This window comes from Physella acuta, unplaced genomic scaffold (assembly GCF_028476545.2).
Source record: "Physella acuta isolate Inbredline_101_S28 unplaced genomic scaffold, ASM2847654v3 ptg000750l, whole genome shotgun sequence".
Taxonomy (NCBI): Eukaryota; Metazoa; Mollusca; class Gastropoda; family Physidae; genus Physella; species Physella acuta.
Window position 1 is genome coordinate 620869 of NW_026732268.1, and position 20584 is coordinate 641452.

General features: G+C 43.1%; 4 protein-coding genes across 4 annotated transcripts; 1 reads left to right on the top strand and 3 right to left on the bottom strand.

The window, feature by feature from the left end:
• Positions 1-4449: 4449 nt before the first annotated feature.
• On the bottom strand, positions 4450-5305 carry LOC131950280 (uncharacterized). Its single transcript, XM_059312361.1, has 3 exons — positions 5159-5305; positions 4758-4979; positions 4450-4602 (listed from the first exon to the last, which is right to left on the bottom strand). Exons 1-3 carry the CDS (start codon positions 5303-5305, stop codon positions 4450-4452), a joined length of 522 nt encoding a protein of 173 aa, XP_059168344.1.
• An 86-nt stretch (positions 5306-5391) lies between these two features.
• On the bottom strand, positions 5392-6623 carry LOC131950281 (uncharacterized). Its single transcript, XM_059312362.1, has 3 exons — positions 6477-6623; positions 6148-6321; positions 5392-5616 (listed from the first exon to the last, which is right to left on the bottom strand). The coding sequence occupies exons 1-3, from the start codon at positions 6621-6623 to the stop codon at positions 5392-5394; spliced, it is 546 nt and encodes a 181-aa protein (XP_059168345.1).
• An 86-nt stretch (positions 6624-6709) lies between these two features.
• Positions 6710-7167, bottom strand: LOC131950283 (uncharacterized). The gene is made up of 2 exons (XM_059312363.1): positions 7021-7167; positions 6710-6934 (listed from the first exon to the last, which is right to left on the bottom strand). The coding sequence occupies exons 1-2, from the start codon at positions 7165-7167 to the stop codon at positions 6710-6712; spliced, it is 372 nt and encodes a 123-aa protein (XP_059168346.1).
• A 1042-nt stretch (positions 7168-8209) lies between these two features.
• Positions 8210-20154, top strand: LOC131950284 (growth/differentiation factor 10; the record flags this gene model as incomplete). The annotated part of the gene is made up of 2 exons (XM_059312364.1): positions 8210-9016; positions 19205-20154. Coding segments are annotated over exons 1-2 (1623 nt in total), but the record flags the coding sequence as incomplete, so codon positions are not given.
• Between the last annotated feature and the right edge of the window lie 430 nt (positions 20155-20584).

The window sequence follows — 20584 nt, forward strand, 5'->3', positions numbered from 1 at the left end:
ATGTGACAAATGTTTTTATACTCCCCCCCCCCCCCAATCAGGGGAAAATCTTTCCGATTTACATTAGCGAAACAGTGAGGGGTTGCACGAACTGGCCCATTACGAGACCAATGGGGTTGTTACACTGTCAGGTCAATGGGGTTGTTACACTGTCAGGTCAATGGGGTTGTTACACTGTCATGTCAATGGGGTTGTTACACTGTCATGTCAATGGGGTTGTTACACTGTCAGGTCAATGGGGTTGTTACACTGTCATGTCAATGGGGTTGTTACACTGTCAGGTCAATGGGGTTGTTACACTGTCAGGTCAATGGGGTTGTTACACTGTCATGTCAATGGGGTTGTTACACTGTCAGGTCAATGGGGTTGTTACACTGTCAGGTCAATGGGGTTGTTACACTGTCAGGTCAATGGGGTTGTTACACTGAACACGATTGCTAACCCACTCGACACGGGTTCAAGGCACGTGTTTTTTACGAGTTGTCTTCGTTTACCCAAAAAAAAAGTGAATGCGAAAAGATAAAATCGATAGCAAGATTTTAATGCAAACAAACAGACAAAGACTAAAAAGTAGAAAATAATTATCATTAAAAAAGTTTTAAAAAACCCACGTTTTCTGATTGAACTAAAAAGTAGAAAATAAATGCTATACATCACAATAATGCAAGCGATCACTCTACTATAAGCGATGAAAAACGTGGGGCGCAGTGATTTTCTTACAGTTTTTAATACGGTTGACTCTCTACAAGCTCCCTAATAAAAGTCAATAGTATTATCTAATCAATAGTAATATAACTTTTACATCTTATATTAACAATGACCGATAAAAAACTTTTACTGCAGCTCAAGGTGTGCTTGTATAACCAAGTCATGCAGCTCAAGGTGTGCTTGTATAACCAAGTCATGCAGCTCAATGTGTGCTTGTATAACCAAGTCATGCAGCTCAATGTGTGCTTGTATAACCAAGTCATGCAGCTCAAGGTGTGCTTGTATAACCAAGTCATACAGCTCAAGGTGTGTTGTATAACCAAGTCATGCAGCTCAAGGTGTGTTGTATAACCAAGTCATGCAGCTCCAGGTGTGCTTTTTTAAAGTGTTGTTGCTCTCTGGATTTGCTTTGGACTCTGCGTGCCTGTGGTTTCCATGTATTTTGCCAATGTTGCCCTTTGTGCCCTTTCATTTTGTCAGCGTTGCCCTTTTTATGCCCGTGGTGCCCCTTCGAATCAAGTGCCTATTGATCGAGTCCGGAAGTTAAGTCGTGCCTTATTAACGTTTACAGACTTGGGTCAAGGTCAATCAAAGTCTTCAGTTCCGGACATTCGTGGTCCTCGACCAAAACATGATTTGCTGATGGGCCGCTTTTGTTTCCTGATGGAGGCAAAGTGGTGCTGCTCAGTGGTGATTGCAATAGAACATCCCCTAATTTACCTCCCCTGTCCTATAATATAACGTCCCCTGTCCTATAGTATAACGTCCCCTGTCCTATAATATAACGTCCCCTGTCCTATAGTATAACCCCCCCTGTCCTATAGTATAACGTCCCCTGTCCTATAGTATAATCTCCCCTGTCCTATAGTATAATCTCCCCTGTCCTATAGTATAACGTCCCCTGTCCTATAGTATAACGTCCCCTGTCCTATAGTATAACCCCCCTGTCCTATAGTATAACCTCCCCTGTCCTATAGTATTATCTCCCCTGTCCTATAGTATAACGTCCCCTGTCCTATAGTATAACCTCCCCTGTCCTATAGTATAACGTCCCCTGTCCTATAGTATAACGTCCCCTGTCCTATAGTATAACGTCCCCTGTCCTATAGTATAACGTCCCCTGTCCTATAATATAACGTCCCCTGTCCTATAGTATAACCCCCCCTGTCCTATAGTATAACCTCCCCTGTCCTATAGTATAATCTCCCCTGTCCCATAGTATAATCTCCCCTGTCCTATAGTATAACGTCCCCTGTCCTATAGTATAACGTCCCCTGTCCTATAGTATAGCGTCCCATGTCCTATAGTATAATCTCCCCTGTCCTATAGTATAACGTCCCCTGTCCTACAGTATAACGTCCCCTGTCCTATAGTATAACATCCCCTGTCATATAGTATAACGTCCCATGTCCTATAGTATAATCTCCCCTGTCCTATAGTATAACCCCCCCTGTCCTATAGTATAACGTCCCCTGTCCTATAGTATAACGTCCCCTGTCCTATAGTATAACCTCCCCTGTCCTATAGTATAACCTCCCCTGTCCTATAGTATAACGTCCCCTATCCTATAGTATAACGTCCCCTGTCCTATTGTATAACGTCCCCTGTCCTATTGTATAACGTCCCCTGTCCTATTGTATAACGTCCCCTCTCTTAAACTAAAACTTAACTGTCACGCTTGACATAATGCCGACAGTGACAGCAGATTACTAATCATCGTTTTCTTGTTAATGAGCTTAGTGACTTTATGTCAGTCAAACTACTAGCCTCCCTTTCGTCAATACACACCTAAAATAGAATGGGCTGATGGGGGTGGGGTGAGGGTGCCACAAAGCTTTATTTATACGCTAGGCTCATTAGAGGAGAGGAAATTTCAAGCTTCTAATCACAGCGACAAGACAAGCATCTTATTGAAGGAAGTGGCTTTCTGTGTTCCACTCACGACACGAGCCAATGGCGTTACCCCATCCCTAATGTGGGCACTACTTCCCCTTTTGCCTCATCATTCGCTAACAGTTAACAGTGATATTTTTAGCAATGATATTTTTAGCAATGATATTTTTAGCAATGATATTTTTAGCAATGATATTTTAGCAATGATATTTTAGCAATGATATTTTTAGCAATAATATTTTTAGCAATGATATTTTTAGCAATGATTTTTTTAGAAATGATATTTTTAGAAATGATATTTTAGCAATGATATTTTTAGCAATGATATTTTTAGCAATGATATTTTATTTTTGGCAATGATATTTTTAGCAACGTTATTTTGGTATTTTGGATTTAATTTCTCGCAAACCGACAATCTCATTTTATCTCACAAGTATTAAACATCGACCACAAAGTCACATGATTGCAACGTTAAGAAAATATCCAAGCAAGATTTGAACAAGTCCGCATTGTTCAATGCTTGTATAACGATAAAAAATAAAGCCTCAATAGGCTAACATGGAGCACTCAGGGGCGTAGCAAACTATCGATTTTGTGCGTCCCCCTCCCCCAAACTTTTTTCAAAATATTTAAGACGCTCTTTTATTTTGGTGTCACACAATTGACGCTAGTTACGTCACTAGCAAGTACCACGATAGAAGGTTCAACAATGGCCACGATAGGGGTTTAACAATGGCCACGATAGGTGGTTTAACAGGGACCTTTAGTTGGTTTAACAATGGCCACGATAGGGGGTTTAACAGGGACCTTTAGTTGGTTTAACCATGGCCACGATAGGGGGTTTAACAGGGACCTTTAGTTGGTTTAACAATGCCACGATAGGGGTTTAACAATGGCCACGATAGGGGGTTTAACAGGGACATTTAGTTGGTTTAACAATGGCCACGATAGGGGGTTTAACAGGGACCTTTAGTTGGTTTAACCATGGCCACGATAGGGGGTTTAACAGGGACCTTTAGTTGGTTTAACAATGGCCACGATAGGGGGTTTAACCATGGCCACGATAGGGGTTCAACATGGGACCTTTAGTGGGTTTAACAATGGCCACGACAGGGGGTTTAACCATGGCCACGATATGGGGTTTAACCATGGCCACGATAGGGGGTTTAACCATGGCCACGATAGGTGGTTTAACAGGGACCTTTAGTGGGTTTAACAATGGCCACGATAGGGGGTTTAACCATGGCCACGATAGGGGGTTTAACAGGGACCTTTAGTGGGTTTAACAATGGCCACGATAGGGGGTTTAACCATGGCCACGATAGGGGGTTTAACCATTGCCACGATAGGGGGTTTAACCATGGCCACGATAGGGGGTTTAACCATGGCCACGATAGGGGGTTTAACCATGGCCACGATAGGTGGTTTAACAGGGACCTTTAGTGGGTTTAACAATGGCCACGATAGTGGGTTTAACCAAGGCCACGATAGGTGGTTTAACAGGGACCTTTAGTGGGTTTAACAATGGCCACGATAGTGGGTTTAACAATGGCCACGATAGGGGGTTTAACCATGGCCACGATAGGGGGTTTAACAGGGACCTTTAGTGGGTTTAACCATGGCCACGATAGGGGGTTTAACCATGGCCACGATAGGTGGTTTAACAATGGCCACCATAGTGGGTTTAACCATGGCCACGATAGGTGGTTTAACAGGGACCTTTAGTAGGTTTAACAATGGCCACGATAGTGGGTTTAACCATGGCCACGATAGGGGGTTTAACAGGGACCTTTAGTGGGTTTAACAATGGCCACGATAGTGGGTTTAACAATGGCCACGATAGGGGGTTTAACAGGGACCTTTAGTGGGTTTAAGAAGGGCCACGATAGTGGGTTTAACAATGGCCACGATAGGTGGTTTAACAATGGCCACGATAGGGGGTTTAACCATGGCCATGATAGGGGGTTTAACCATGGCTACGATAGGTGGTTTAGCAGGGACCTTTAGTGGGTTTAACAATGGCCACGATAGTGGGCTTAACCATGGCCACGATAGAGGTTTAACAGGTACCTTTAGTAGGTTTAACAATGGCCACGATAGTGGGTTTAACCATGGCCACGATAGGTGGTTTAACAGGGACCTTTAGTGGATTTAACAATTGCCACGATAGTGGGTTTAACAATGGCCACGATAGGGGGTTTAACCATGGCCATGATAGGGGGTTTAACCATGGCCACGATAGGGGGTTTAACCATGGCCACGATAGGGGGTTTAACCATTGCCACGATAGGGGGTTTAACCATGGCCACGATAGGGGGTTTAACCATGGCCACGATAGTGGGTTTAACCAAGGCCACGATAGGTGGTTTAACAGGGACCTTTAGTGGGTTTAACAATGGCCACGATAGTGGGTTTAACAATGGCCACGATAGGGGGTTTAACAGGGACCTTTAGTGGGTTTAAGAAGGGCCACGATAGTGGGTTTAACCATGGCCACGATAGAGGTTTAACAGGTACCTTTAGTAGGTTTAACAATGGCCACGATAGGGGGTTTAACCATGGCCACGATAGGGGGTTTAACCATGGCCACGATAGGGGGTTTAACCATGGCCACGATAGGGGGTTTAACCATGGCCACGATAGGGGGTTTAACCATGGCCACGATAGGGGGTTTAACCATGGCCACGATAGGGGGTTTAACCATGGCCACGATAGGTGGTTTAACAGGGACCTTTAGTGGGTTTAACAATGGCCACGATAGTGGGTTTAACCAAGGCCACGATAGGTGGTTTAACAGGGACCTTTAGTGGGTTTAACAATGGCCACGATAGTGGGTTTAACAATGGCCACGATAGGGGGTTTAACCATGGCCACGATAGGGGGTTTAACCATGGCCACGATAGGGGGTTTAACCATGGCCACGATAGGGGGTTTAACCATGGCCACGATAGGGGGTTTAACCATGGCCACGATAGTGGGTTTAACCATGGCCACGATAGGTGGTTTAACAGGGACCTTTAGTGGGTTTAACAATGGCAACGATAGTGGGTTTAACCAAGGCCACGATAGGTGGTTTAACAGGGACCTTTAGTAGGTTTAACAATGGCCACGATAGTGGGTTTAACCATGGCCACGATAGGGGGTTTAACAGGGACCTTTAGTGGGTTTAACAATGGCCACGATAGTGGGTTTAACAATGGCCACGATAGGGGGTTTAACAGGGACCTTTAGTGGGTTTAAGAAGGGCCACGATAGTGGGTTTAACAATGGCCACGATAGGTGGTTTAACAATGGCCATGATAGGGGGTTTAACCATGGCTACGATAGGTGGTTTAGCAGGGACCTTTAGTGGGTTTAACAATGGCCACGATAGTGGGCTTAACCATGGCCACGATAGAGGTTTAACAGGTACCTTTAGTAGGTTTAACAATGGCCACGATAGTGGGTTTAACCATGGCCACGATAGGTGGTTTAACAGGGACCTTTAGTGGATTTAACAATTGCCACGATAGTGGGTTTAACAATGGCCAAGATAGGGGGTTTAACCATGGCCATGATAGGGGGTTTAACCATGGCCACGATAGGGGGTTTAACCATGGCCACGATAGGGGGTTTAACCATTGCCACGATAGGGGGTTTAACCATGGCCACGATAGGGGGTTTAACCATGGCCACGATAGTGGGTTTAACCAAGGCCACGATAGGTGATTTAACAGGGACCTTTAGTGGGTTTAACAATGGCCACGATAGTGGGTTTAACAATGGCCACGATAGGGGGTTTAACAGGGACCTTTAGTCGGTTTAAGAAGGGCCACGATAGTGGGTTTAACCATGGCCACGATAGAGGTTTAACAGGTACCTTTAGTAGGTTTAACAATGGCCACGATAGGGGGTTTAACCATGGCCACGATAGGGGGTTTAACCATGGCCACGATAGGGGGTTTAACCATGGCCACGATAGGGGGTTTAACCATGGCCACGATAGGGGGTTTAACCATGGCCACGATAGGGGGTTTAACCATGGCCACGATAGGTGGTTTAACAGGGACCTTTAGTGGGTTTAACAATGGCCACGATAGTGGGTTTAACCAAGGCCACGATAGGTGGTTTAACAGGGACCTTTAGTGGGTTTAACAATGGCCACGATAGTGGGTTTAACAATGGCCACGATAGGGGGTTTAACCATGGCCACGATAGGGGGTTTAACCATGGCCACGATAGGGGGTTTAACCATGGCCACGATAGGGGGTTTAACCATGGCCACGATAGGGGGTTTAACCATGGCCACGATAGTGGGTTTAACCATGGCCACGATAGGTGGTTTAACAGGGACCTTTAGTGGGTTTAACAATGGCCACGATAGTGGGTTTAACCAAGGCCACGATAGGTGGTTTAACAGGGACCTTTAGTGGGTTTAACAATGGCCACGATAGTGGGTTTAACAATGGCCACGATAGGGGGTTTAACCATGGCCACGATAGGGGGTTTAACCATGGCCATGATAGGGGGTTTAACAGGGGCCACGATAGGGGGTTTAACCATGGCCACGATAGGGGGTTTAACCATGGCCACGATAGTGGGCTTAACAGGGGCCTGTAGTGGGTTGAACAGCGACCCAAGCCTACCTGTGGCAGCTGCCCACCCGACTGTGGGCGGGGCGGCGAGAGAGAAACGAGCCAGGTTTTCTCCCGCACGGGGACGGAGTACAATTTGTGCCCTCTTGTCTGCCCGTGTCGCAGTCAGGAACAAGAGATCTTCCAAGTCTGATAGCTTGCTGCATGTGGTGTTAGCACTGGTTGGACCTGTCATCCCACAATTCTGATAGCTTGCTGCATGTGGTGTTAGCACTGGTTGGACCCGTCATCCCACAATTCTGATAGCTTGCTGCATGTGGTGTTAGCACTGGTTGGACCTGTCATCCCACAATTCTGATAGCTTGCTGCATGTGGTGTTAGCACTGGTTCGACCCGTCAGTTCATCACCACGATCTGCAACTTCTTCCGTCACGTCAGGTATGCCTCTACCAGCATCTTGTTGATGTATAAAACTGCTGTGATGTTTGATGTATAAAACTGCTGTGATGTTTGATGTATAAAACTGCTGTGATGTTTGATGTATAAAACTGCTGTGGTGTTTGATGTATAAAACCTGATGTGATGTTTGATGTATAAAACTGCTGTGATGTTTGATGTATAAAACCTGATGTGGTGTTTGATGTATAAAACCTGTTGTGATGTTTGATGTGTGAAACTTTGTATTCGCTGAATACAAAATCTCATTGTTTTAAACAGGTACAGCGTTCACCTGATGTGTGATATCAAATCAAGTGTGGGGACAATGGAGCAAGGACGCTCGCTGGAGTCAGAAATGCGACTGTGACTCCACAGATTAGCGACTGTGACCCGACAGATTAGCGACTGTGACCCCAGAGATTAGCAACTGTGACTCCAGAGATTAGCGACTGTGACCCCAGAGATTAGCGACTGTGACCCCACAGATTAGCGACTGTGACCCGACAGATTAGCGACTGTGACCCCAGAGATTAGCAACTGTGACTCCAGAGATTAGCGACTGTGACCCCAGAGATTAGCAACTGTGACTCCAGAGATTAGCGACTGTGACCCCAGAGATTAGCAACTGTGACTCCAGAGATTAGCGACTGTGACCCCAGAGATTAGCGATGGGAGGATGCCAAGATAAACTGAGCTACACGTGTACTCAGGAGGCCAGCACCGCCCAGCCATGAGGCCATCTTTAGCTCTTCTCCTCCTGGCCCGTCTCGTCGTGGCCATCTCCCAGGACCTGCCGTCACGTAACTATGACAACCAGATTTCTGGACGAGTTCGACCCACCCAAGTGATCTTAGCCAATAGGTACTCGCCAGCAGCACTGACCAACTCACGTGACACCACGTCACGCATCACCGCCTCACATCAGCAAGAGTTCCACCCTACTGGGGCCATTAGGTCCCTCGTGCATGGCCCATCTCAGCATGGCCCATCTCAGCATGGCCCAGCTCTTAACAGATTTCAGATTTCAATACCAGAGGAGCAGACAGCTGAAGACAGTGACGACCAGACACTGGATTATGACGCTCTGAAAGACTTTGGAGAAAACTCCAAAAAGTCCAAACGTGCGAGGACGAGGCAAACAGCCCGTGCAGACAGTCGTGCAGACAGCCGTGCAGACAGCCGTGCAGACAGCCGTGCAGACAGCCGTGCAGACAGCCCACTGCTGCACGAAGCCGTGCGCCTGCTGCTGGGGTTTCAAGATGCCCCGCCACTTGACAAGAGTCGCCGACTGGCGTCCAAAGGGAGGTTACCCCAGTATGTCAAGGACTTATATGACAGGTTCCAATCAGGGGAGATCACCGCAGTCAACGGTAACACGGTACGCAGTCTTCCTACCAAAATAGGTGAGTCATCGCTGTTCTATTTACTAAACTTGCATCTGCTCTCATCTACCCAACCTATCTTCTATTGACGTCTTCTCTCTACCCAACCTATCTTCTATTGACGTCTTCTCTCTACCCAACCTATCTTCTATTGACGTCTCCTCTTATCTAACCAACCTATCTTCTATTGACGTCTCCTCTCTACCCAACCTATCTTCTATTGACTCCAGTCATCTCTCTTTGATTTTGTAGAGCGGTCTCTTTTTTTTTATTATTCTCCAGTTGTCTCCCTTTGACATAGAGTTGAGTTGTCTTTCTTTGATTGACTCAGGGGCGGAACTACCGTACCACCAGACCCCGCAACTCTGGTTTGGTTTAATTTTCTCGCATTTTTGCCTTGATATATGGATTGTAAAAGATTATCTTTATCTTTATTCTACAGTCTACCACGCTCCTCCACAAACAATTCAAACCACTACACAAACTTTAGTGTAAGACACGGGTTCCCAAAGGGCTTTCTGGGGGGTCGCCAACTGGCAGACTAAACATTAGCAAAGAAAAAAAACGTAAATATTTAGAAGAATATCTTAAATTCGGCTTCACTGGAAATGGTATAGAGTGCCAAGTTGTCCTCAGTCATATGAGTCTATGAAATCTTCAAAACTAAAACGTCATTTTAGACGCGTCATCCGGAACACACCAAAACAGATATGGATTTTTTTCGTCGGCTAGTTGCAAAAGTGAGAACCTTGATCGAACAGGAAGTTTTCACCCCGGAAACACAGCATATAAAGTCGCATTTGAAATTGCCGGGCAAAACAAAAATCATCACACAGTAGAAGAAAATCTCAGGAAACACTGCATGTTGAAGATGGTGAAATAAATTCTTTGGAATTTCAGTGCATTAAAGATGCAACCAATATCTTTGTCTAATAATACTCTTCAGCGGCTTCTAGCAGACATGTCCATAGATGTTAAGCTTTCACCATTGTTTGCTTTTCAAGTTGATTAATCAACAGACGTGAGTTCGTGTTAGTAGTTGCTTGTCTATATGAAATATATTTATTCAGATGATAGCAATGAATAGTTGCTATTTTGTGAAGATAGCACGGAGAAAATAAATACGTTTTTTTTTTAAAACTGGATGATTATCATGGGAAAACGGCTGTGGGCTTTGTACGGATGGTGCGCCATCTATGTTTGGGTCCAATCGGGCTTTCAGAAAAACTAAAAGATTTAGCTCCCTAATCAAGGGGAACCAATTGCATGATTCTCCGGTATGCCCTCGCCAGCAAGACTCTTCCGACTCCATTGCAGATAAAGGTCGTAAATTATATTAAATCTGGGGCCCTAAACACCCGTCTGTTTAAAGAACTGTGCAAAGACGACATGAATAAAGTTCACAAGGTTCTGCTTTTCTACACTACGGTACGCTGGCTGTCAAAAGGAAATGATGTGAATCGTGTTTTTTAATTGAAAGATGAAATCAAGTTGTTTGACCGTTTGATATACTTTAACGACAAGGAGAGGTTGGAGAGAGTATCACACAATTTTTTGGTGTAGTATGCACCATTCATACCCAAACGTGAAGTTGATTGCCTTTCTAGTTTTAGTTCCAATAAAAAAACAAAACAAAGAAATAAGTTATATGTTGAGAATGACATAAGGTTGTCGTTAAAAAACTCAACCGCGAATGTTGTGCCTAGTTAATATCATGTAATTACACTCATCGTATTAAACAGTTATCAAGAATAATTGATTTTGGATATCTACTAAAAATCTTACTTTAGTGTTTATTAATTTCCTTACAAATTTCAACTATGGGGGTCACTTACTTTTTATAAAAGGGGATCGCCACTCGAAAAAGTTTGGGAACCACTGGTGTAAGAGATAGGAAAAACTTTCAATTTGAATGACCTCCTTGACTTGTTGCTCCCCTTTGATAACCAACTATTGGGCAGGTAAGAGGTTCACACATTAGACATGTTCGGCCGGACCTCGATAGTGTGCGGGGCAGAGAGGGGGCAGTTCTCTCTTCTACAATCAAACACGCTGTCGCCGGCTAAATTCTTTGGGGGGGGGGGACATCTAGTGGGCTCTATAAATAGAATATAGTACCAGTAACTTCAGTTTTATATACGTTTATTTCTTCTTTCTTTTACAAGAAATGTAATATTAAACCGGTATAGTTTCATTTATTTCCCTTGAATAAGTTTATTATAGGCGTTGGGGAAAAAGGTTGCGACCATCCCAAATTCGTCACTATTGAAGTACATCAGTTGTCCCTTTCAAGTTTCTTTCCTATAGTAAAATAAACCGGTAGTGATCTCCCCTAAACTTTCTCGAATATTCTTATATAAAACAACAGGGGATGGTAACTGGGGATATAGTTATGATCTTTAATCCATTTTAAATACTGAAACTTTAAAAAATAGAATAGAATCTCAGTAAAAAACAATTGCGCACCAAGCGAACGCCTAATAAAGGTGTGTATAATAGTGCGCAATAGTATTAGTACTTTATAAATTTACATTAGTTTTTTGAGAAATCGGAAGTAGCGTAAAGTACTACTTCCGGTCAACGGAAATTACTCAAAATTTAACAGAAGGTAGAGAATCAGATCTTTTACTTACATGTGAAATTTCATTTATCTATCTGAAATAGTACTCAAGTTATAGGCTTTTGAAAAATTCAAAGTAGAAAAAGTACCACTTCCGGTTATCCGAAATCGCTCAAAAGTTGATACGGATCTACGATTTTGATATAATACTTGTATATGAAATTTCATCAACCTAGCTGCAACGGTACTCAAGTTATCGTGTTTACACACGGACACACACACACACACACGGACACACAGACATACGGACAAGATTGCAAAATTATGTTTTTCCGTATCAGTGAGATGTAAAACGTCGAGATTTGCAAAAATCTCGATTTTTTTTTTTTGCACGATTACAAGACTTTCTCTATACTTCGTATATACGAGAAAGTAAAAATGTTATTCATTGGTTAATGAATTCACTGAACACTTGTAATTTATAGTCGATTACTAATACTAAATTTATAGTCGATTACTAAATGACGACATGTAGGGGGGGTCTGGTTTTTTGTAAGTCGTTAAAAAGGCGTGACGTCGTTTGTGAATGGCACCTAACTCAATAGGTTATCCGACGCGTGAGTTGGCCACATACAGTTGTACATGTGAAAAACATGTTAACACGTTTTTCTTAACTCAGCTTCGCGTTTGTTTGTTTGGTTGTTTGGATGTTTGTTGTTAAAATTGACATCGAAAATTAGCCCACTTCTGATTGCTCTATAGATCTGAAATTTGGCATGCAGGCTACTTTTGCCTAACAATTTCAGATGCAATCATAAAAACAAGCAATTAGAGACCGTAATTAGCTTAATTTAATTACGCCCCAAGGACCATAAAATTGAGGACATGATTTCTAAAGATACCGACAAGACTGAAGGCCTATTGACACAGTTACTTCGGCCCCAATCGATGTGAGCGCGCTGGCCGTGATCGTATAGTGGTTAGTACTTCGCGTTGTGGCCGCGACAACCCAGGTTCGAATCCTGGTCGCTCAAGATTTTTAGTCCGTGTATTTATAAACACTTAGTCAAGTCATACTTAATCAAGTCATTGGATAAAGTAGAAAATAAACTATATAAAAAACTTTTTTTAAAAACCACGTTTTTCATGTGTAGCAACGGACTAAAAAGGAGAAAATAAAATACTTAAAAAAAACTTTTAAAAAAAAACACGTTTTTCTTGTGGACTAAAAAGTAGAAAATAAATTTTTCTTTTGTGCTTCCTCGAGCTGTGCAGATTCTTGTAATGACTGACAAAAAACGTGGGTCGGGCAGATGGGTCGGGAAATTTGATGGTGAACGTACCCACGTTTTTTGTCAGTCATCACAAGAATCTGCACAGCTCGAGGAAGCACAAAAGAAAAATTTATTTTCTACTTTTTAGTCCACAAGAAAAACGTGGTTTTTTTTTAAAGTTTTTTTTAAGTATTTTATTTTTGTCTTTCAAGCATTACTACACCATACATCCGTTCACCATAAACAAATTTGGTCAGTTGTTGAGTGCACAAGTTTCTGTCACAGACAAAACATTTTTTAGTATGTGCGGCATCCAGAGATCCCAAGTGGCTATCTTTGTACTCGGGATCAGCTTCAGTGGCGTCGCTAGGGTCGGGTGTCACCTGGTGCGGTCCGCAGCCCCGCCCCCCCCCCCCATCGCGACGCCTCTGGTCAGCTTATTGTATGCCCTGCACAGCAGGGAGATAGAGTTAGTCCTTGAATCCACCGGTAGCTCCCAAGAGCCCCGCGACGCCCCTGACACCTAAAATTTTTTAGATGGTCAGTTTGAGCAACCGTATGCCACTATTTGATGAAATATCTGAACAAACGTATGCACCTCTGCAAACGCATATGTTTTCAATTTTCGGCATCACTGCCGTTTATAAAAGATATCGCTTACATTTTTAGCCAAATTTTTTAAATTAAAGAAATAGTGTTTGTTTTCAGTGCATTTAAAAGTTCGTTGTTATAAAGATTTTTATATTTGTTTTAATTTTCCACTTTTTGTTTTTTCCTCTACATAGGCTACGACAAAAAATATTTCCGTTAAAATCCCATTAACAGCTCGTGATCTCTAAAAGACAGTTATCTGCCCCTGTTTCGGCCGTGTTTAACGCATGAAAAAGAAATCAACCAACCGTGACACATTTTTAACCTTGTTTTCTCCTCTTAATTTTGAAACCGTTTCATTTATTTAAATGACTAATTTAACATCCCATTACATAAAAAATAGATAATCTTTCATTGTCATCAAAGAAAAAGATACCTGGAAAGTTTGAACGAAATCATTGCATTAGAAGCGGGTCAAAATGGATTTTAAAAATGTGTCACAAAGCCACAAACAAGCAAACAGACGAATGAGCTAAATAAAAGCTTGTAAAAATCTGTTTGGCGTGACCTCTTTTATTTCACTCAATGTCCTCTGGTCTTTGGCGGAGAAGTATGTAGGCAACTTTACCCACACCTCTGAATCGGCATATTAAAAATCTGACAACTCGCCCGCCCGAAAACTTTCTACGCGATTGTGAACTCAGACTAGTGTGAGAGATGGTGAACGGAAAAAAAGTCACATTTAATTAATCCTAAGTTAATTTGCACTCTCTAAATATTTAATACTTAAAAGTATTAACAAATATCAGGCAAATATATATTTGTGACTTTTTTTCCTGTGACTTTTTTCTGTGTGATTTTTCCTGTGGTTTTTTTTCCTGTGGCTTTTTTTTCTACAATCGTGATAGATATGGTATGTTGTGGTGTGGTGTGGTTTATCATTGTGTGTGGTGTGGTATGGTGTATCATTGTGTGTGGTGTGGTGCGGTGTGTATTCTTGTGTATGTTGTGTGTGAGTAGTGTGTGTTTGTTGATTGTGCTACACATGGACTGAAAACCAAAATGAAAATAAACCGGGAGTGATCTACCCTAAACTTTCTCGAATTTTCTTGAATAACACTACGGGGATGGCAACTCAGAATATAGACATGATTTTTAATCAAATTTTTAATTACTTACATTTTTAAAAAAAGAATAGAATCTCCTAGAAAAAAGTATTGCGCACCAAGTAAACGTCAAACAATATGTGTATAATAATGCGGAATATTATTAGTACTTTATAAATTGACATGCGTTTTTTTTGAGAAATCGGAAATAGCGTAAATTACTACTTCCGGTCAACGGAAATTACTAAAAATTTGAAAATAGGCAGAGAATTAGATATTTTAATTATTATTGAAATTTCGTTGATCTATCTGTAATAGTACTTAAGTTATAGGCTTTTGAAATACCATTAGTAGAATAAGCTCCACTTCCGGTTATCGGAAATCGCTGAAAAGTTGACACAGAACTACAAATTTGATATAATACTTGTATATGAAATTTCATCAACCTAGCTGTAACGGTACTTAAGTTATGATGTTCACAGACACAACACACACAGACATACGGACAAAATTGCAAAGCCTAGTTTCTCCGACTCGATTACACATAGAACGCTGAAATTTTGATGAATCTGCATTTATTATTTGCCCGATCAAAATAAGTCCACTAATACTCCGTATATGATAAAGTACTGAGGTGTAAAACGATGAAAACTGTCAAAATTGCATAAGATTTTTTGGCACGATTACAAAACTTCCTCTGTTTCCTCTATACTCTGTATACGAGAAAGTAATAATAAAATGAATGTCTCGATATAAATAATAAGCCACTATTAAAATAACTGAAAAGAATGCTTGGGTCGCTCCATTATGTGGTAAATATCCTTATTAATGTAAGCCCTGCTAGGGGGGGATATCTTAAAATCTATCCTTCTAGGCTTATCTAACTAACTACTGTCCGGTCAGTGCAAGCCCGGATAAACCCAGACTGGTTAATAACCTAACCTTAGTCTAAATAATAAAACTATTAAAAATAAAACAAAAACTTAAACAATATAATAAAATTTATTTAACAAAATAATAAATATGGAACCAAAAGTTATTATAAAAAAAACCAGAATCTAGATCTAGACAAAACACTCAAGACATAGATCTACAAAACAAACAGAACTCAACGAAACAAAACACCCAATTTCGGACCACCGTCCTAGAAAGAGGAAAAATAAGACAAATCAATTTAAAATGTAAAAAAAGTCATACACAAGGCAGTAAGCTGACACAATTGTCAGCCTAAACAAGAGGCTCTCATAAATGAAAGTAAAATCTACAATAATCCATGACTAAACCCAGGCCATCGTGCTACCACGTGGTCTGGATAAAACAAACATTGAAACTTCTCAAAGTCAAGACTAAGTAGATCTAGTAAATAGTCACTTTGTATACAAAATAAGCAACCAAAAATATGGAAAACATAATAAAACACTATAAAAATAACCCTACGTTACCATACACCACATAAACGTGACACAGAAACTCTTCAACACACAGGCCTCGACATTCCAGCAGAATGTCCCTCCATGTCGACACACCACATTCACGAACAAAGAAACCAATACTACGAACAAAGAAACCAATGCTACGCACAAGAAAATAGTCCCTAATACAATAATAAGTAACATTCAGGACATAAAGCAAAGTGGAGCAACAATTCAAAACAAAGTTTGCATAAATAATAACATTAAAATATAAACAAGACACAATAACCAGGCTACAAACCATTGTAAAATCGAAATCATATCAGCGCCATAATAGCGGACTACTTAACTAAAAACCACAACAATCCTCAAAGGAACATAAAAAGCGACATTCGCCTTCTTAGTTACAAATAATTATAATAACAGACAAACACACTCCAGCCGCTCACATACACGCCCCTTAAAGCTTGCGGTCACCGCAAGCTAACAAACCTGAAAAAAAATCAGCCCACAGGGCACAATCATAAATTTTACAAAAAACAAAATTTTGCAAAAAAATCAGACGATGTGGCTGTAGCAGCCGGCGGTACAACTTTGACCGGCCTTGGGGAGGGCGGTTGAGCCTTGGGAGGCACATATCTCCTAATCTGTGTGCTGGCCACCCGGCGGGTGCCAGAAGGGCCATCTTTCTTTTTAATGGCGTAACCCCCGCCGGTGATCGAAGGTAATTCGACCACGACATAAACTGTCGGGCCGTCCAGGTCTGCCATTTTGCGTCTGCCTAGTGGGGGTTGTCTCAGAAGGACCAGATCGCCTATGGCAGTTCAGCTACAGGTGCCTTTTTGACCTGTTTGTCCTTCTTGCTTGACTCTGTCTGGGGGCATGCCCCAGCACCACCACCCGGTACCTTAATTAAGGATGGGTTAGGTGGAACCATTGCCTCTAGTTCCTCAGATTGGTCCACCTTTACACTGGTTATGCTGGCGCGTAGGCAGGATGTTGGGCCTGATACCACTGACGGATCTGGGTGAAAAGGTTGGTCTAATGGCTGTACCACCTTGTCCTTCATTCTGGGGTCTCCTTCCGTCGCCTGAATGGTTGGTACACCCTTGGCAGGCACCAGAGTCCTTTCGCGGGGGCGGAGGACCTTGTCCCCTCGCCATACCTTCGGTGTCACTTGATTCCTTTTGGGCACATATTTCTTTGCCATATGGCAATGACGGGCGAGGTGACCCCTCTGGTGACAGTTATAGCAGCCCTTTGATTGGACCTCCGTGCGCTTGCGAGGTGCTTGGCGCACATTGGACAATTTGGTGTCCCGCGTAAAGTGCTTCAGCAGAGCAGCAAGCTGCTCGGTGAGCCTGTTGACTTTGTCCTCCAGCTTGGACCTGAACGAACATTTTTCAATGGGCCTGGCATTTATTGCTGCCACGTAGGCAGGTTCAGCAAGAGGGTCCTCGTCTCCAGACCATCGAATGGCCGCATCCCGTATGGCCAGGAAGGGGATCTTAGGGTCCCGGAAAATCAGCTCGTGCAGATGGCGCCTGACTGTGGCCTGGCTCAGGTTTTCCACAAACTGGTCTCGAAGAAACCCTGCATCAGTCTGTGGGACCTGCAGGGCACTCTGCCTCGTAACCAGGGTCTTGAAGGCCCTGTGCAGTCGGTGCGAGTAGGCCCTCACCGACTCGTGTTGGCCCTGTACAACCATCTGAAACTGGGCCATGAGCTGCGGTACTCTCCTCTTCTCGCCGTACACCTCTCTGAGGAGCCTGAGGGTGGCTTCTGGGTCATGCTGCAGGTCATCACCCCTGCAGCTCAGCTCCTCTCTCACCGCTTCCCCCAGGTACTGCCAGAGGAGGTCCTTCCTCTCTTCTACTGAGAGGTTTCCCCTGGCCCTCCAGAGGGACTGGACCTCTTTGATGAACCGGTCCACCTCATAGCCATGGCTGTCCCCATGGAACCTCCGGATTAGGATCTCCCTGGGTGGAACGATGCTGATGGTTGGTGCCACCTCCGCCATCTCGTCCGAATTGGGTGTTTTAAACAACAAACGGTTCCTACACTAAACAAAAACTAAACACAAATGGTTCCATAAAGGGCCTATCAAGAAAAAAATTTATCTAAACTAACCTAGTCCTAACAGAAAAACAAAAATTGAACTAGACTAAAGCACTGACCCCACTCGTGCTACCAATTTGTAAGCCCTGCTAGGGGGGGGGGATATCTTAAAATCTATCCTTCTAGGCTTATCTAACTAACTACTGTCCGGTCAGTGCAAGCCCGGATAAACCCAGACTGGTTAATAACCTAACCTTAGTCTAAATAATAAAACTATTAAAAATAAAACAAAAACTTAAACAATATAATAAAATTTATTTAACAAAATAATAAATATGGAACCAAAAGTTATTATAAAAAAAAAACAGAATCTAGATCTAGACAAAACACTCAAGACATAGATCTACAAAACAAACAGAACTCAACGAAACAAAACACCCAATTTCGGACCACCGTCCTAGAAAGAGGAAAAATAAGACAAATCAATTTAAAATGTAAAAAAAGTCATACACAAGGCAGTAAGCTGACACAATTGTCAGCCTAAACAAGAGGCTCTCATAAATGAAAGTAAAATCTACAATAATCCATGACTAAACCCAGGCCATCGTGCTACCACGTGGTCTGGATAAAACAAACATTGAAACTTCTCAAAGTCAAGACTAAGTAGATCTAGTAAATAGTCACTTTGTATACAAAATAAGCAACCAAAAATATGGAAAACATAATAAAACACTATAAAAATAACCCTACGTTACCATACACCACATAAACGTGACACAGAAACTCTTCAACACACAGGCCTCGACATTCCAGCAGAATGTCCCTCCATGTCGACACACCACATTCACGAACAAAGAAACCAATACTACGAACAAAGAAACCAATGCTACGCACAAGAAAATAGTCCCTAATACAATAATAAGTAACATTCAGGACATAAAGCAAAGTGGAGCAACAATTCAAAACAAAGTTTGCATAAATAATAACATTAAAATATAAACAAGACACAATAACCAGGCTACAAACCATTGTAAAATCGAAATCATATCAGCGCCATAATAGCGGACTACTTAACTAAAAACCACAACAATCCTCAAAGGAACATAAAAAGCGACATTCGCCTTCTTAGTTACAAATAATTATAATAACAGACAAACACACTCCAGCCGCTCACATTAAATTTAAAGTTTCTATTCTTGTATCTGTAGGTCGGGTAGAGGGTCAGTCGATGTTTATCTTCAACCTTTCATCCCTGAAGCCCAGCGAAGATCTGCTCGCTGCCGAAATTCACATGTTTAGACGAAGGCCCGGGGTGTCAGGCCTGGAGCTGGTTCTCCAAAAGGTGGCGCCCCCTCACGTGAGCGAGCTGGAGCAGATCGCAGCCTCCGCCTGTGGCTGGCACAGGTATGACGTCACGTGCGCGGTAAAGAGACTGCTGGGGGCGCAATACCCTCCACCCCATCTGCTTGGTCTGAGCTTCAGGCAGCAAAGAATGGGCGGCACCCCAGACGTCGTGCCGGTCAGACAGTTTGTCAGACGACACTCCATGCCTTTCCTGGTCCTCTATTCGAACGAGACAGAGGGCGTGCGGCTCACCCAGATTGACCTCCTGGCCCAGCGTCTGCTCACCATAACTAACGGCACATTGGAAGTGACTGGAACACCAGTTGACGTCGCCGCTGAACTGGGTTACCGTGACCTCCCCAATGTGGCGCCGATAGGCCATGACGTCACACGCTCACATTTCCATGGCAAATCTCATTGGACAAATGTGCGAGAGAAAAGATCCACCTTGACCAACGAGATCCCAGAAGATTCTGCACCGGCCTACGAGCAAAAGCAGCAAATACACAAGACTCACCCGAGCAATCTACGAGCCCGGAGGAAGAGCCGCCGCCACAAGGGACAGTCCAATGTTTTACCTCTGTATGGTCACTCTCATGGGGCGCCCCACAGGAAGAACCGGCACCGCCACAAGGACAGCTCAAGAAAACTTGGATCCCCCACAGCCCCGGCCCACGACATGCGGGGTGATGTGTGCGGACGGAAAATGCTGGTGGTGGATTTTGCTGACATCGGATGGGGAGACTGGATCATCTCGCCAAAATCATTCGAGGCTCATTACTGCGCTGGGAGCTGTCCGTTCCCGCTAACTAAGGTGAGTTTAGTGACAAAACGTAGCTAGATCTGAGGGGCTACCTTTTGCAAGAGATGCTACCTCTAACAAGAGATGCTACCTCTAACAAGAGATGCTACCTCTAACAAGAGATGCTACCTCTAACAAGAGATGCTACCTCTAACAAGAGATGCTACCTCTAACAAGAGATGCTACCTCTAACAAGAGATGCTACCTCTAACAAGAGATGCTACCTCTAACAAGAGATGCTACCTCTAACAAGAGATGCTACCTCTAACAAGAGATGCTACCTCTAACAAGAGATGCTACCTCTAACAAGAGATGCTACCTCTAACAAGAGATGCTACCTCTAACAAGAGATGCTACCTCTAACAAGAGATGCTACCTCTCACTAGAGATACTACCTCTAACAGGGGAGGGGGGGGCGTCAAATTGAAATTTGTCCCCGGGC